Consider the following 17154-nt stretch of genomic DNA (forward strand, 5'->3'; position numbering starts at 1 on the left):
GAGAGAGAGAGAGAGAGAGAGAGAGAGAGAGAGAGAGAGAGAGAAGGAAGAAAAGAGGGGAAGGGAGGGAGAGAAAAGGAAAGAGATCCAGTAATAGAAGCAGAATAAAGTATTTGTTATGGAAGAAGGTCTCTATTGTTCTTCCATGGGAAGGGAATCAATACTTGATCCTTCTTCCATAATGTCAGCTACAGAGTTAGGGAGAGGTAAGTTGTACAAATATACATGTGAAAGCCTGACCCCAAGGGTCTCAGATTTATCTGAACTCCTCAGTGTTACAGGCTCAAAGATCCAGTTGAACTACCTCCATGGGAGGCATAAGCTACACATCGATGTTTATCATTGTGTTGCTTCCCTCTCCTTCAAACAGGACTAGAATGGGGAGGGGGTGAAGAGAGGAGTTTCACTATGGGAAAACAGTGACAAATATCATAATGTGGTTTAAGGAAGTCTCTTAATATGAGTGCCCAGGAAAGAAAGATCAAGGGAGACTCCACTTCAGCTCTACAGAGCAACTTGACAGAGGGAGAAATCAAGGTAGTAACTGTCTCAGGAAGAAAAGTGGACTAGAGGGGTCTGATTCCCAATTCAAGCATCTCAGACTAAGAGGGAAAAGAGCTATTTTGTCCAGAGAATTATCAGTCATACAATGACATCATCACCCCAAAACTCAGTCAAGGAAAGGGTCAGGATCAGACTGGAGAATTCCCTTCCTCAATTTCACTTTGGGGATCCTACTAAAATGGGGTGGAGGAGGAGCAATCTTAGATCAGTGAGGAACATTACCTCTACTGATGCTACCCACTGGCTTTCCATTCATTAGGACCTATGTTCATGGTTCCCATGTCCAGAGATTCAAATAACTCACAGCAAAACCCATAGCATAAAGGCAGCCCTTAGTTACCCACCCCCTAGCTACTCCAAGTAGCACTGACCACAGAATGGTGGTAGAAGGGAAGAACTGAAACATCAGAAATATGCCCTCAGCATTATTAATCTCATGATCTCCTTGAGCTCTAGGTTTTTCTCTGAAGGGATGGTATAGATTTAGTTACAGAAAGAGGGGGAATCAAGGGAACTGAGTTTATGTAAGCCTCTGGTAGTGGTGGGAGGGAAAGAAGGAGTGATATGATATTGCCCACCATTAACTTTATGTGAGTGAAAAGGACAGGAAGTTAAAAGGGGTCTTGGTTGGGATAAATGGTAACCAAGTGGCAACATGTACTAGCCAATTGAAAAGGGGAAAAAAAAATGAGTCTGGGATACAGGATGAATCCAGGAGGACTTTTATTTTGCTGGTAGAATGGTAGCCAAGTGGCAACATATACTAGCCAATTGAAAAGGACAAAAAAAATGAGTCTGGGATACAGGATGAATCCAGGAGGACTTTTATTTTGCTGCTAGTAAGGAGCTTTTCATTAATAGCATCCTCATTCTCTCTCCCCACCCACCCACACAACCCTTTTGGTTCACGGCTGCTATGGATACAGGTAAATTCTGAGTTATTACCTTTGCTGGTAGGAGGAATAGACAGAAAGGGACTTGTTCCTGGGGTCTTCTAAATACTGCAGCTGGTTTTCCCCAGAGCCTGCCTCATATACACATTTAACCAGAGTGGAAGCAAGATGATATGGGTCAACCCAATCCAAGATTTCAAAAAGCCTCTAAGTTACTTTCCTTAGGTCATCAAATAGATATGGTTAAGAGGCTAAGCTCTCAGGAAAGAGATGTAATGGGAACCCAGGGGCTTGGAAGAAAAGTCAAAAGAAAGAACTAGTCTGGTATCTTGACCCTGAGCTTCTTGTTCTCACCAAAGAAGATAGGGACAGACAAACATTTTCCTGAGGAGAGATACTTTTTCATCCTCTTCAAATTCGCTATTACCACAGAACAGTGGCTGACCAAGGAACAGACAGCACATCCAGAGAGGAAGAGACATCCTCTCTTCCTAATTCCTCCCTCTCTGCAAACACATAAATGCAGCCACTTTTAGAGAGGACAGGATGGCTGTATCCCTGACAATAAGGCAGAACTGTAAAGTGGGCGATTTGTTTTGCTATTCTCCCTCGCTCTCCTACATGGTTTTAGTGGCCCTTCCCAAGGATATATCTGGTGCTTCTTTTTCAAATGATGTCCCTTTCCCTTGGGACTTTGTCACCTGTAAAATGACAGTCAGAAATCGAATATAACTTAACCATCTCTAATGGGTACACATGATACCTCTCAGAGACACAGAAGCATTAAAAGGATGACACTTCAATCTAAAGCCCTGACTAAGAGTGAGGACTTCAGGCACATGGTAAGATCCTGAAGAGATGGGAAGGGTGGTCTCTGGCCCCTGAAATCAAATTATATAGTTAGCTTCTTTTACTTATGACTTAAGGTTGACTTCAGAGAATCACAAAAACTCCCTGAGCATTTATTAGGTACTTGTGATCATGCTGGCACTACATGTTGGGGCTATATTCAAAATTCCAGAGGCAAGACTTTGGGAGGGAATTACTAAAGAATAGTAGGAAGGAGATTGGGTAAAATGGAGACTGGGGTGCCACTAGCTAATCTTAAGGTTAGTGCAACCCCCAACTGTCCGCTTTGTCTCTTGCTTCTAGAGGCCACCCTTTCCCACAAGGCCAACTGGGGTTTCAGAACTGGGGTTCCCAGCTCTCTGCTTCCTGTAGGTCACCCAGAGGTGCAGGGCAGGACGCCATTATCTAGGAAAGCAGGTACTTACTTGCCATTCCCATACTTAATTCGGATATCCTTGCTCCTGTTGAGTTCCTTCCCATCTTTGTACCAACGGTAGGTGGGCAGGGGATAGCCGGCAGCTGCCTCACATTTTAGGGACTGCTTTTCCCCCACCTGGACCGTCTGGCTCTTCATTTTCTTCAACTTGGGTGGGATAGCTGAAAAAACACAAGACAGAGGGAGCCATCAATCCTAGCTCTGGGGATAGGGCATAGCAGATGGGGATTCCCCAGAAGGCAACAGGGTGTGCATGAGCCTGGTGAGGCTTGGCCCGCAGCCGGCCAAATTGTTATTCTGGCAAAGTTTATCTCGGGTGCCCCCAGGCTTCTTTTTCTTTGCTCTTTCCCTTTTTCTTGCAGCATCTTAAATCTTTCAATGGCCCGGATCTTTCCTTTTTTCTTCATTTTTCCAAACCTGCTCTCAGGAAAAGATCAGCTATCAACCATTCACACCAAAGTGTGAGCATAAATAATTGTAATAATATTAGCTGACATTTATATGAGCACTTTAAGGTTTACGAAGCACTTTAGATACATTATCTCACTGTGTCTCACAACAACCCTATGAGGTAAGTACCACTGGTATTATTAACCCCATTTTACAGTAAAGGAAACTTAAAAGTTTTAAAAGATGTTAAGTGAGGCAAATTAAAGCAATTCTGAGGTTCCACCTCAATCATCTGATGATTATGTTATGAGGCAAAGATGACAAAAAGGTAAAGTGATAAATATTTGAGGGGTAGGGGAAAAACAGACACACACTAATGCATTGTTGATGATGCTGAGAATTGCTCTAGCCATTCTGGAAAGCAACTTAGAACTATGTCCCCAGTCACTAAACTGGATACTTTTTGACCCAACTATATAGCATTACTAGAAAGAAAAAGAAAAAGAACCTACACACACACACACACACACACACACACACACACACACACACACACACACACACACAGCATTACTAAAGAGAAAAAGATATATATATATAGTATTTACAGCAGCTGTTTTATGTAGCAAAGAGCTGGGAACTAGGGAAGCACCCATCAATTGGAGAATGGTTGAATAGATTATGGAATACCTTTATGCTATAAAAATAATGAAAAAGACAGTTTCAAAGAAACCTAGGAAGACCTGTTAATGATACAGGAGAAGTGAGCAGAACCCAACCCTAAACGATTTATTCAATAACAACATTGTAAAGACATCTTTGAAAGAGTGAAGATCTCAGATCAATGTAATGGCCATTCAGGATTCCAGAAGACCCATGATTACCAAACTAACCCCCTCCAACAGATTGATAATTCAGATTAAGATATATATATATAGATATAGATATAGCCAATATGGGATTTGTTTTGATAGGACTTCCTTTTGGTTTTGTTTTGTTTTTTTTTCCTGGTAGGAAGGAAAGAAAATGGATTTTTAATAAAAAAAAAAAAAAACCAAAAAAACGAAAATTAAGGTTGTAATTTGCCCATGATCATACAGCTAATGGATATTTAGATTCCAGATTCAATCCCTGATCTTAACTCCAAGTCTCACTACTCTTTCCATTATATCATGCTGTCTCTCCAAGTTGTCTCTCTTAGAAGAAGTTAACATCTCAATAGGCTATTTCAGGTGTACTAACTCCATGAATTCCTTTCAATTCTATTTCTTTGATCCTTACCACAACTAGTGGATTGTGGTCTGTGTCCTCATTTTACAGATGAAAAAACAGAGGCTGAGAGGATAGAGTGACTAATAATATTTTTAGAGTTAGAAAGAATTTTAAAGGGCTTTTTCTTTATATCTTCAGTGCTTAGCATTGAGTCTAACATACATTAAGCACTTATGAATGCTTGCTAATAGATTGACTCCTTTTTTTTTACTTTTCTTTTTTTTTTAGGTTATACATATACATTCATTTTTTAATATATTTCCATATGAGTCATGTTGGGAGAGAAAAATCGGAACCAAAAAAAAGCAAAAGGGAAAAAAAAGGTGAAAATAGTATTCATTGATCTACCTTGAGTTTCCATCATTCTCTCTCTCTATGCCAATGACATTTTTCATCCAAAGTTTATTGGGATTGCCTTGGATCACTGACTTGCTGAGATCCACCAAGTATGTTATAATTGATTATCATCCAATTTTGTTGCTGCTGTTTACAATCTGCTTCACTCAGCATTGGTTTGTGTGAATCTTTCTAGGTTTTTCTAAAATCAACCTGTTCATTTTTTATAGAAAAATAATATTCCATTACTCTCATATACTATCACTTATTCATCCATTCTTCAACCACTGGGTATTTACTCATTTTCCAATTTTTTGCCACCTTGTTTTAAGAATGATGAACTTGGATGGAGCCAAGAAATTAGGTGATTTTATATAAGGTCCCAGAAAGTGGCAGAGATGAAATTTAAACCCAGGCCTCCTAACTCTTGTGCTCTTTCCTAAAGCCCAATGGACATGGCAAGGCTGGAACTAGTTTTCTGACTAGCAATTTCATGCTCTATGTCATAGGTTGCCTTTATGGTAACTGCATCTTCAAAGCTGTTAGCTCCTATTAAAGGATTAGGTGAGGTAGGAGAGGATAAGAGGGGACCTTTCTGGTATCTATAAAATCCCATTCTGTGGGAAGTATCCTGCTCAGAAACCAGGAATAGGAAGCACTGGGGATTGGGACTCCATAACAAAAGAGCACAACAGAGCTGATCTCTTGGAGTCAGTCTGGCTTGTTTAAAGGAAAAACAGATTGGGTTTGTGTTTTTTGTGTTCCTGTCCCGGACTGAACCTGGGCCAACACTCAAGGTCTGAGGGGTGGGGAATGCATAGAACTTCCCCAATAATTAGTGGTCAATAATACAGGTGTGTAGTGCTTTGTAGCACTTTGTTTCCTTCTCTGATTGCTGTGTGACCTATAGGGACAAAATGGGAGTCAAACTTTTTCTTATTGATGGGGAGAAGACAAAAAAGCATCAGTGTTGTCCCATGAGATTTGACTGCTTCCAGATGCTTAGACTAGGCTTTAAGCAGGAATCTAAGGAGGGAAGTTGGAGCTAAAAGGGGACCTCAGGATAAGGAGGCTCTAGGGTCCTTTCTATTCACTACTTAGAAGTTGGTCTCAGGAACAGTCCTTGAGGTCCTACCTTTCAGGAGTCTGGACTAGAGTACAATGAGATAACACAAAGGACAAAGCACCTACACAGCACCTACACAGTGAGACTGAAACCTCAGCCAAGGGAGAAATGTATCTCTAATTTTATTCTCATTGTTCCCCTTCGCACCAGAGAGAGGGAGCTCTTAAAACAGTAAGCTAAAAGCAGCTCCAGCCCTAATGAGAGATTAATTGTGTGCCAGGGAGTCCAAGTCCTATAATGGAGGTAAATGGTACTGCCGGTGGGCAGACACACAGAGGCCACTGGCAGAAAGAAGAAGAGCTATATAAGTAGCAGTGGGAACGGAACTTCCCCATGGAACAGCATCGACACCTGGCTCTGAAAATCCTGGGGTGACTCACCCCCAACCTGAAGCTGGGGGGCAAAAGAAGGAAAGCGTGAATCTGGGGAAGCCTCCCTGCCACCAAGGTCGCTTTTTCCATCTCAGTTAATCAGAATGCATCCATGCCTCTTTCTGGACTTTCATCTCTAGAACCTCACTTTTCATGGATTTCTTGAGTCAGGAAGGACTTCACAAAGTTACCTAGTTCATTCCTCAGAGAAGGACCTCTGTGACATCTTCACAGGCTGTGGACCTCTGGAGGTGTTGTGCTTCATAGAATAAAGGGGAAATGCCTCATAGAAGCCTTAAGTCACCAGAAAGTCTTTTCCTCGAGGCTGGATTCTACAAAACTCAAGGAAAACAGACCACACCGCAAAGGTGAAAGGCCTCAAGGCCCATGGGAGTGGGGAGCCTGGGAGTCCACTGCCTTCCTCTGGGGTTCAACACCACCCCCCTAAACCCAGGCGTCGCTCTCGTGTCCGGTACCAGCATAAAAAACAACATCATCAACAAGTTATTTTCATTTTTAGCATTCTGGGAGGCGCCTCTGATGCTGACAGCCCAACCTCGTTAATCTGAGGCGGGCACCAGACCTTCAGAGATCTGACACCGGAGGCCCAGCTTCACCACTCAGGGAAAGCGCAGACCCCCTCCCTTTCCCCCAGCACCCTCCCTTCCAGGCTCCGCCCATTAACAACAAGGGGATAGGTGGGCAGGGCCAGCGGATTCTTGAAAGGACTAATGATCCTCACCCTCCTGACTAATGCTGAGCCAGCCCCTTTGCTGGGAAACACCCCGAAACATCAAAGTCTCCCACTTCTCATCTGTCAACTAGGCCCCAGCATCGCAACAGCCCCCCTCCACCTTCCCGGGGAGCTTCCACCTGCACCCCAGCCCAGATGGAGGTGTTGTCTCCAACTCCCCTCTTCCCACTCCCAATCCTGCTGTAACCCATAGGCTGCTAATTATAGACTCTGAGTTCAAATGGTAGAGAAAAAGAAATGGAAATTTTAAAAAATGCAGCAGCCGTAAGAGGTTCCGGTCCCTTTCCCCTGCGCTGTGAAAGGGACAGCCGGACCCTCTCATGGCCTGCCTCTGATTGGTCTGCAGGAGCAGTGGCTCCGCCCTCACGGAGGGGCCTTGGCACGGAGACTCCCAGCTAAGCCAGTTTGCATCCCCCAGGGGCAAGGTTTTCGATGGCAGCTTGGCATGGACCTAGCAGGCGGTTAGGTCTGCCCCTGCCCGGCTTCGGCAGCCTGCCGGTGTCCTGGGATCTGGAAGATGTGACTTCCAATTCTGTCTCACCTGTGGGACCCAACAAACCACTGACCTCTTTGGGTCTCATTTCTAAAATGAGGATAAAAATAGCATTGACCCCACAGGATCAAAATGAGATAATATATGCAAAGCTCTTTGCACACCTTAAAACTTTTTTTAAAATTATATATGTGTGTGTGTGTGTGTGTTTGCAGACTGTTGGAATCTCAATTGAATTCATTATGTGTCCTCCGCCATGTTTTTTGGTGGAGAATAGGCTGAGGGAGCCAGAGTGGGACAGAAGGAAAGCTAGCTAGGATCAAGATTGGAAAGGGGCAAAGAAGGAGACAAAAGAAAGGAGAGAAAGTTAAAGAGGGGGAGGGCTGAGTAGGAAGGAGCCAATGGAGCCAAGGCCAGCATCCCTACTTCCTCCGGCATTTTTCCTCTCTACCCACCGTTGCATACAGAACCCAATCCTGAGGTTCAGCCATAAGTTGTAACCTCATGGCAGGGTAGACCTCTGGCTCTTGGGGATTTCAAATTTAGAGATGAGCAAGAAACGATAGCATCTGGGGGTTTACATAGGCAGGAACAAAAATTACACAAAGTTAACATAGGTACACGGCAGAAAGATGGGGAAGGGAGGGGAGAATCACACAGGTACACGGGACAGAACAACAGTCACCCAGCTTTCCGCAGAGGTGCAGACTATACACTACAACCATCTATACCATGTGAGTCAGACAGACCCCATTCATGACAGAGATGGGTTATCCTTGCCATGCTCACCAAGCTTGTTTTTTTTTTCTGCCCAAAAGGGGTAAACACTGAACCTTTACTTCAGCCACCACTCAGACTGATCCCACTGCTGATCGGCACAGAAAGTCTGCACCCTCCCAGGTTCACCCCATTGATGTTTGACTTAGTGCAGACAACGGATTGGATTTAGCCCAACTGCATTTCAGAACTCGCAAGCTCACTCTCTACCAGCCTCAGCACAGGAATTTCAGTCCTTCCCAGTCCTGCACCTCCTACCTCCAGAGGGCTGGTTTTTACCTCACTAAGGGTGGGAAATGAGAGATACCCGGTGCTTTCGTTTGTAGGAAACAAGGCCACTTTACCTTCAGATGGACAGTTCTGCTCTTTAATTCTTCCCTGTCCCTACTGAGGGAATGGAAGGTAGGGGGTAGGGAGAGGAAAGTCAGGTTGTCCAACTTTTTAAGTTACTTGTCCATTTGAAGCCCTAGGAGTCCCTTGAAGTGACTATTCCCTGACAATTCTCTTCATGTTTGCCTTTTTCCAAAGTTTGGCCAGTTTCTGCAGCTAAAGGCATTCTGAGCCCCAGAACAAAAGGGAAACTCTCAATATCCGCCTACACCCAGAATGGTGACTGTCTGGGGGCTCAGAACCCTAATGAACTTCTTTAATGCCTTCTGATTAGTCAGGGACTAGAAAGGGGAAGTTCAGGGGCCTTGGCCCATGGACTTAGGGATGGAATGCCTTCTGGAGCTTCCGCTTCATGTAGAAATGTTGTTTCTAACTTTGTTACCATGATTTGGGGATCTGTCTTAGAATGACAAAGAATATTGGAATGAAGAACATAAAATTAACCTTCAAACCTAAGATTATAAAACAAGGCACCTTGTCCTTAAAGGGTTAGATGGGAAGTTTAAAAAAAAAATAAAAGGGAGCTCTACTTTACCTAAAGGGAACTCATTTCCCTAAAAAATGATATAGGTTAGAAACAGAATTGAATGCCCTGATTTCACCTTGGTTTTTTGAGTACTTTCGCTTCAATGATCTCCCTTTCTCTCCAGAATAATCCCCAGAAGGAAGGCAGGAAAGGTATCAGGATCTCCATTCTAAGGGGCCCCAAGTCTTTCTGCACTTTCTTCTATAGCATGAAAAAGTTTTAAAAAGGCGGGGAGAAATCTGTTCACAGAGTCAAACTTATGAAAAACTTATTTAGGTTGGTGATTGTGGTTATTTTGTCACTATATTAGAAATGTTTATAACAAATTCGAAACCAAATTCTCTAACCTATTAGGGAGAAAATCATAACCTCCCTTAATCCATCCTTCCATGACAACTGGTTACACACACACACACACACACACACACACACACACACACACACACACTCTCTCTCTCTCTCTCTCTCTCTCTCTTTCCCTGCCCCCCCCCCTCCACCAAAGGCACAATACTGGATAGGTGGGATTGTGGGACTGACATTCTACATTTATGAGTATCTTGAACTTCTCTGTCCCAAATACCAAAGAAGAACATGTTCACCAGCCACTTCAAACAATCCCTAAACAAAGCTTCAGCCAGCTCAGGTCCCTAGCTCCCATAAAAGGCTAAAGAAATAAAATCAAATCAGTGCCTTGACAAAAAAAAAAAAAAAAATCACCCACAAACAAACAGAAAACAATTTACCAAGGCCCCAGGGATGGGGTAGGTTAAAAGGAGAGAAGATTTTCCTCTTTTGGAAGAAGCCCTTTCTCTTCACCCTTTGCCAGGGATGTTTCCTTTTCTTGGGTGCCAACAAGCACCCTTCAAACTCTGCCCACTCAAATGCTTTTTCTCCCTCTCAAGGAAGTCAGATGAACAGAGCTAACCTTAAGCTGGGCCCAATCTTTCTCGATTTCCTTTCACCTACCCCAGGAGGGCCAACTTTACTCTACCAGGGATCATCAGATCTGGAGGTTCATATGGTTTAATTAGTACCATATTAACCCTCTACCTATCCAGTGTTCTCCTAACATAATGGCTTTCTCTTAATTCAATTCAACAGACATCAGTCTGTGAGATAGACTGGGATGATAAAGAAATGAATCCCCTCAGGAAGCTTAAAGTCTAACTAGCTTCCTTGCTAGATTTGTTGATAAGTAACTAGAATACAAGACAGAACGGGATAGATGCCATACAGGCAAAATGAGCTAGGGAAACACCAAGAGAAAAAGTTGTCTTCAGCAGCAGCAGTCAAGAAAGGATTTATGGAAGACGAATAACATAAAATATAGGTAGGATGTGGAAGCAGTAAAGAGAAAAGATGAGGGAGGGAAGATAGGTACATATTGTGTTTCAGAATTATTCTTCTGGAGCAGAGGCTGCAGGTAGAAAAATATGAGGGGAGGCCAGCAAAGGTTAGTTGGGGAGGCTTAAAGTGCTTGGGAGGATGAGGCACTGTATCCCCTGATACCAGAAGATTATTAGTTAGGTACTAAGGCCAATAAGAACTTTGAACTATGTAGCATGAGGCAATAAAGGGAAGCAGTATGAGTTTCATCCAGGGAAAGGCAGAATAAGTGGACAATTCCATGAAACAACTACTGAGCAGCAAATTCCTGCTCAAAGGCAGGAGTGAGATGGGCTGTTTAACATGGAGAGTGAAGATTTAAAAAAAAGAAAAAAAATTCATTCACTATTTGTATTAAGAAGGATATATCCCTTCTTCTGAATGAAGACTCCCTAAGTTATATGTACGTGTGTGCAGAAGGATGGGAGAGAGAGAGAGAGAGAGACTAGAATCTTTTAAGTCTAATACATTCTCAACTTGATGAAATGCTGGGCTTTCCTTTGAGACACTGGATTCTCTGCAGAAGGCTGCTCTCAAATATCATCTGGGTTACAATACCAGGAAGCTTAGTAGTTAGAGCTAGGGATTTCTTTCTTCCCTTTTTTTTTTTTCCTGTGGGTTTGGGATGGGCAGGGACAGCAATTGTGGAGCCCTCAAATATGACCACAGATTCTGGGTTCCAAATCCTCCCTTTGTGACTGACAGATGAGCACACTTTGGTTCTGTTCCCATTCTTCCCAAATGGGGTATGGGTGAGGAAAATCAATACGAGCAAGGACTGAGTCAAGAAGTGTTTCCAACATTCTCTTAAATTGAAGTATTCCTTCCTGCCCCATCTCCTTCAAGAATGAACCCCCCACCTCCCTCATTCCTAGGCCTAAGGCAAGAGAGACCCTTTCCCCTTCAAAGGCCTGGATTGACTAGAGAAGGGCAGAGGGAAACCATAAGGAGATGAACAGGATACAGGGGAAAAGGGCTCCTGTGCTACAGAGACTGAGAATACTTCACAAATTTTCTTTTGTCTTGTCACTCAGGCCCTCTGTTGGCAGTGGCTACGAACAGTCTGGATGCCTATAATATGGCAGTACAGAAGAATAAGTACCCACTAAGTAAGAAGGTTCTAGTTCCAGCTCTGTCATTAATTGACAATGGGATCTTGTCCAAATCACTTCCATTTGGGGGCCTCTGTTACTCATTTATAAAAAGAGGGGACTTGGACTAAGACCTATCTTTCCAAATTCTGTTACCTCCAAAGGTTCCCCATTTCCCATTTCCATCCTCCACTTTCTTCCTTCTAAGAGGGCCAGGTCTTGACTTTTGGCCACCAGGGGGCACTGCACAAGATGCCCAAACTTTTGAATCTATCTGAAATATCTTCTCATGCAAGTCCCTAATTAAGAGGGAAAATACTAGCTAGGCCCCTTAGATGCTTCCTGACTCATCAGATAATCTCCTTTGTACTTCTCTGCTAGGCCCATCGTTCCTTTTCTTTTTGCCTCTTCCACCCACTTACCCCTCTGGTTCATGCTGGCTGGGCTACTCCAGATTACACATTCATCATTCTAGCAGCATCATCCACTTAAAACTCATAGCAAAGAATATTCCATACAGGGATGGGAATAGGGACTGGACCTGAGGGATTTCATGAATATAGGAAAATCCCTCTATCAGCAAAAAGTAAATTTATAGACTTAAGAGTTGCCTAGAACACCAAGAAACAAAAGGAACTTATCCAGGGTCATTCAGAGAGCAGGTTCCAAAGGTGGAATTTGGACGTATGTCTTCTTGTCTTCAAGACTGGCTCTCTATCACTATGTCACAATGCCTCTTAGGGTTCATTTTATACTTATATAATGATCTGTACAGTTGACAAGCTACTTATTGATCATGAGCAGAAAGAGCAGGAAAAATATTAGTCTAGGAGTCAGGAAATCTGAGTTCTTGCTAGTCCTGTTTCTGATACTTATTAGCTATATGATCTTTGGCAAGGCACTTAGTCTTACTAAGCCTTAATCTGTAAAATGGTTATAAGAATTCTTGCCTCAAATTCCAATAGACTTATAATGGAAAGAGCCATGCGTATCCAAAGAGAGAACTATGAAGACTGAATTTGGATCACAACATAATATTTTCATCTTTTTTGCTGTGGTTGGTTGTTTGCTTGTTTTTTTTTTTCTTTCTCATTTTTTTTCCTTTTTGATCTGATTTTTCTTGCATAGCATGATAAATGTGGAAATATGTGTAGAAGAATTATACATGTTTAAACTATACTGGATTACTTGATATCTAGGAGAGAGAGAGAGATGAGGAGGAAGGGAGAAAAATTTGGAACACAAGAGTGCAAGGGTGGATATTGAAAACTATCTTTGCATGTAGTTTGAAAAATAAAAAGCTATTATTATTTTTTAAAAGAATTCTTGCCCCACCTACTTCACAGTTCTGCTGTAGGAGGAACAAATAATGTGAGGGATTATTAGTCTGGATGGTTAGATCAATGGCTGCTTGGATGTCAAAAGATGGAAGAGTAAACAGAAAAAAAAAGGCCACTCCTTTTCCCCATTCTCATTCATGTATATTTCAACAAGTTTATCAATATCAAGAATTCAGATAAAATATGGTTTTAATAAGGCCAAAGTCACAGGCTCAACTTTATGTATAGAACAGGCAGCTTTACCTAGAAAAAACTCCATTTCCTGGATAGTAGCAGAGATTTAGTCTAGAAAGGGATGGAAAAATCAAATGGTAAATAGGCATTTAATAAATGCCTCCCATGTTCAAGAAACTAGGGTTACAAATACAAAAGTGAGATAGTCCCTGCCCTTGAGGAGTTTAAGTATGATTGCTGAGACCAGATTTGAACTCAGGAAGATGACTCCTTCTGACTCCCAGCCTGGCTCTCTATCCATCCAGCTACCCCTTAGGTTCACGTACAGATAGGTGCAGGATAAATATAATATGAATGCACAATGACTTGGAGGAGGGCACCACTAATTGAGGGAATCAGAAAAAGCCTCTTGGTTTAAGAGTCAGAGGGAGCCTGGAATCCCAAGAAGCAGAGCTCGAGGCATAGCATTCCAGGAATAAGGGACAGCTTGTCAAAGGGACAGAGATGGAAGGGGACATGTTGTATGTAGGGAGAAGCAAGCTGCCCAATTTGGCTGGAGCATGGAGTATATGAGGGAAAGTAGTGAGCAGTCACCTCAATCTGGAAAGGTGGGAATGGTCCCAGAGGGGAAGGATTTGAAATGCCAATAGGGAGCTCCCAGATTTTCTAAGCCAGGGAATGCCGTAGCCATCCCTGTGCCATGGAAATATTAATTTGGTAGCTGTGTTGAGGATGGACTGAAAGAAGAATGAGACCAGAGACGAGGAGACCAAGAAGGACTTTTTTCCCTAAGTCCAGGTAAGATGTAATGAGGAGGGCCTGGATTAGGGTGATTGTGATGGGAGAAGGATATACATTTGAGAAATGTTGAGAATATAGAATTGATAAGACTTGGCAAATTGCATGGATATGGGAGAATGGGGGAAAGCAAAAAGCTAACTTGTCTAGTACAAATCGATCATATCATGAAGGAGGAAACAGATCTGGGAGAGATGTCAAGATGTTGAGACATGTCCAAGGTCATTTGGGTAATGAGTGTCAAAGGCAGAATTTGATCCCAGGTCATTTCACTCAAAAGCCAGCCACCTTATGCTGTCCCACACTTCTCTAGCCAGTTAGCTTATAAAAGTACAGTTCAGTTCTGGAGGCAGAAGGCAGAAGATTGTCAGAGAAGAGGCAGGGTCTCATCACCATTATTTCTGCATTTTAGGAGTCTGTGTATCTCACACTTTGAGAGTGCCCAGAGTTCAGTGTTGTTCTGAAATGGTTGCAGGGTCTTTGAGAAACTGGTTACTACTCTTGAGGGATATATTTGGGGCTACCAGCCAACACCTGGCCCAAAAGTAGGACCCTACTTCTGAACAACTCATAGAGGCAGCCTCCAGATTTGGAGTCCCACAATCTCAGTTAGAAGCCAAACTCTGCCACTTACTAGCTGTGTGGGATCTTGGACACACCATTTCACCTCTTTAAATCTTTTCACAAGGGAGAGTTACGTTAGATGTCTTCCAAGATTCCCCTCAATCTAAGATTTATGATTTCGCAGAGCTTAGAATTGGCCTCCATGCAAACAGTAGTTATCACATATTTTTGGGAAGAAATCTTATCACCTAAGGGCTTTTTAAACCCTGCAGCCCAAAGTCAAGACTCAGTTTCTCCAATCTCTTGCCTCTCCCTTTAACCCCATGGCCACCCCTCTGCATTCCCTGAGCCTGGCTTCTTCGTACCTGACTCACTTTGTCCCCTCCCCTCTTTCCAGGCTGATGTACCTGTCTGATGGGGCCAAGGATCTGAGCAAGTATATAGCTTCCCTCCTTCCTCAGGGAGGTATCCTGAGGATGGATGAGTCTCCATCTGTAAAATACTTTGAGCTGCTCAGATGAAAGGCACCCAGAAAGTACAAAGTCGTCACCTTCTTCTTGTTATAGCTTCTAATGATGTCCAGGTGCCAGTGAGCTGGAGCTGAAGACACGGCACTTGCTCCAAACCCAGAGCAGACACACAAGCTACTAAAGGAGGAGGAATAATTGAGACCTAAGATTAAAATTAATATTGCTATCCCCTCCTATCCTGAGTAACCCTATATACTGTTGTCCCCACCCCACAGGGAAATCCCATGCCCACAGATCTGTTTGATCCCTGGGACAATTTTAGGGCAAATGTCTGTGATGTTTGATGTAGGATGGATAAGATGACCTTGAAAGACCTATTCTAGCTTGAAGAATCCACAGCCTCAGTCATAGAAGTATCACTGATACAGCATAAAGACCCAGAAGGATATTAATGCTGGAAGGGATCCATCTAATATTCATTTTATAGATGAGGAAATGGATGCATTGAAAGGGCAAATGATCATGTTCAAAGGAACAAGTGCCAGATCTGGAGTCAGCAAATCTGAGTTTAAATTCTGCCTCAGTTACTTATTACCTATGTCATATGAGGCAAATCAATTCATTTTTCTGGGCGTCAATATGCTCATCTATAAATTGAGGGGATCGGGTTGGATGCCCTCTAAGGTATCTTCCAACTCTATTTTCGTGATCCTGGGACTCATCCAAGGACACAGTCTGAAAACAGCAGAGCAGGGCTTACAATGAGGTCTTCTGACCCAGATGCAATGTTCTTTGCACTCACTTCCCCAGGCTGGATAACATGTTTATAGGAAATCTCAGGGAAGTGAGAGCTAGGGCTCCCATAATACCAACTCTCCCCCCAACCCCCCAAATTCCTAAGGGATCCAGGGTAGGATCCCAGGCGTCAGCCCCATGAACTCCTAGTGAGTCATTCCACAGAGCCCACACCTGCAGCTTGCCCCACCCAGGCCTAGGGCGTCCATGCCCCCACTGCTAGTGAGGTAGGAAAGAACTTTTCCCCCACATGGGGATAAGGAAGCGAGGCTCTGGGGGCTGTCAGAGAAACAGAGGAACCTGTTTGCCAATCAAGAACTTGAGTGAAGAATGACAAGCTCTATGATCAGGGGCTGGGATAAGCCAATAACTCCCCTGAGATCCCCTCTTCACACAGGATGGGCCACGCCTTTACTTCTCACCCCCAGGTCCCCCCTGGAACCTGACCCTCTCACAGACTGACTGCCTCCTCCCTGTTTGGCTCTTCCTTCTCTTCTCTATGTTTCACAGCACAGCGAGGCAGCAGCCATCCCTACTCTCACCCTAGAAGAAGCAGAGATAAGACTCTAAAACATGGGTCCTTAACCTCTTTGGGGGTTATCTAATGAAATCCATGGACTCAAAATAGTTTTGTTTTCTTTTGTTTTAAATCTTGATAGAAAGAAATGCTAAATTTCAGATAGAGGTTAATAAAATTAAAGATGTGAATGTTTTTCCATCCAAGTTCACAGACCACCTGAAATCTTTACAAGGGACCCTTGAAGGCTCATGAACCTCAGGCACAGAACCTTTCTACTCAGGTTTTGGTTCCTGAGCCCAAACTCTTTCTCCCCTCTTCAATTCAGTTCTTGCCTTTATACAATCACAACCAAGCAGCCAAACTGAGAGGTAACAATGACAGGGAAGGATACAGAGAAACATTGAAAGACTTACACAAACAGATAGGAAGTTAAGCAGGTAGAATCAGGAAAACTATATACAATGACCCTAAAATATAAAAAATAAACCAAAACCAAAAATAAATCTGAATGCTGTCTAATTGTGACAAGCTTGGTCCCAAAGAAGAGAGAAGAAAATGTACCTCCTTTTCTTCTTATAGACACAGGGAACAAGGGATGTGCTACTGCAAGCACTGTCAGATTCGAGATATGTGGGGCTAGTTTTAAATTGCCCCCCTTTTTATTTTCTGTTACAAATAACTGATGTGGCTAATTTTAACTCTTCCCCCTGCTTTTTTAAATTTTCTAGTACAATGATAGGGGCAGCTAGGTAGTGCAGTATATAAAGTGCTAGACTTGGAATCAGGAAGATAAGAGTTCTAATCCAAACTCAGACACTTACCAGCTGTAAGACCCTGGG

General features: G+C 43.0%; 1 protein-coding gene across 1 annotated transcript in view; it reads right to left on the reverse strand.

Moving 5' to 3' along the window:
* NRG2 (neuregulin 2) overlaps nucleotides 1-17154 on the reverse strand; it is a 243993-nt gene that overhangs the window by 44282 nt on the left and 182557 nt on the right. The window contains 1 exon segment of the mRNA XM_051978533.1: nucleotides 2732-2903. Within this exon segment, the coding sequence (XP_051834493.1) occupies nucleotides 2732-2903 (172 nt within the window).

This window comes from Antechinus flavipes, chromosome 2, assembly GCF_016432865.1.
Source record: "Antechinus flavipes isolate AdamAnt ecotype Samford, QLD, Australia chromosome 2, AdamAnt_v2, whole genome shotgun sequence".
In the NCBI taxonomy this organism is placed as follows: Eukaryota; Metazoa; Chordata; class Mammalia; order Dasyuromorphia; family Dasyuridae; genus Antechinus; species Antechinus flavipes.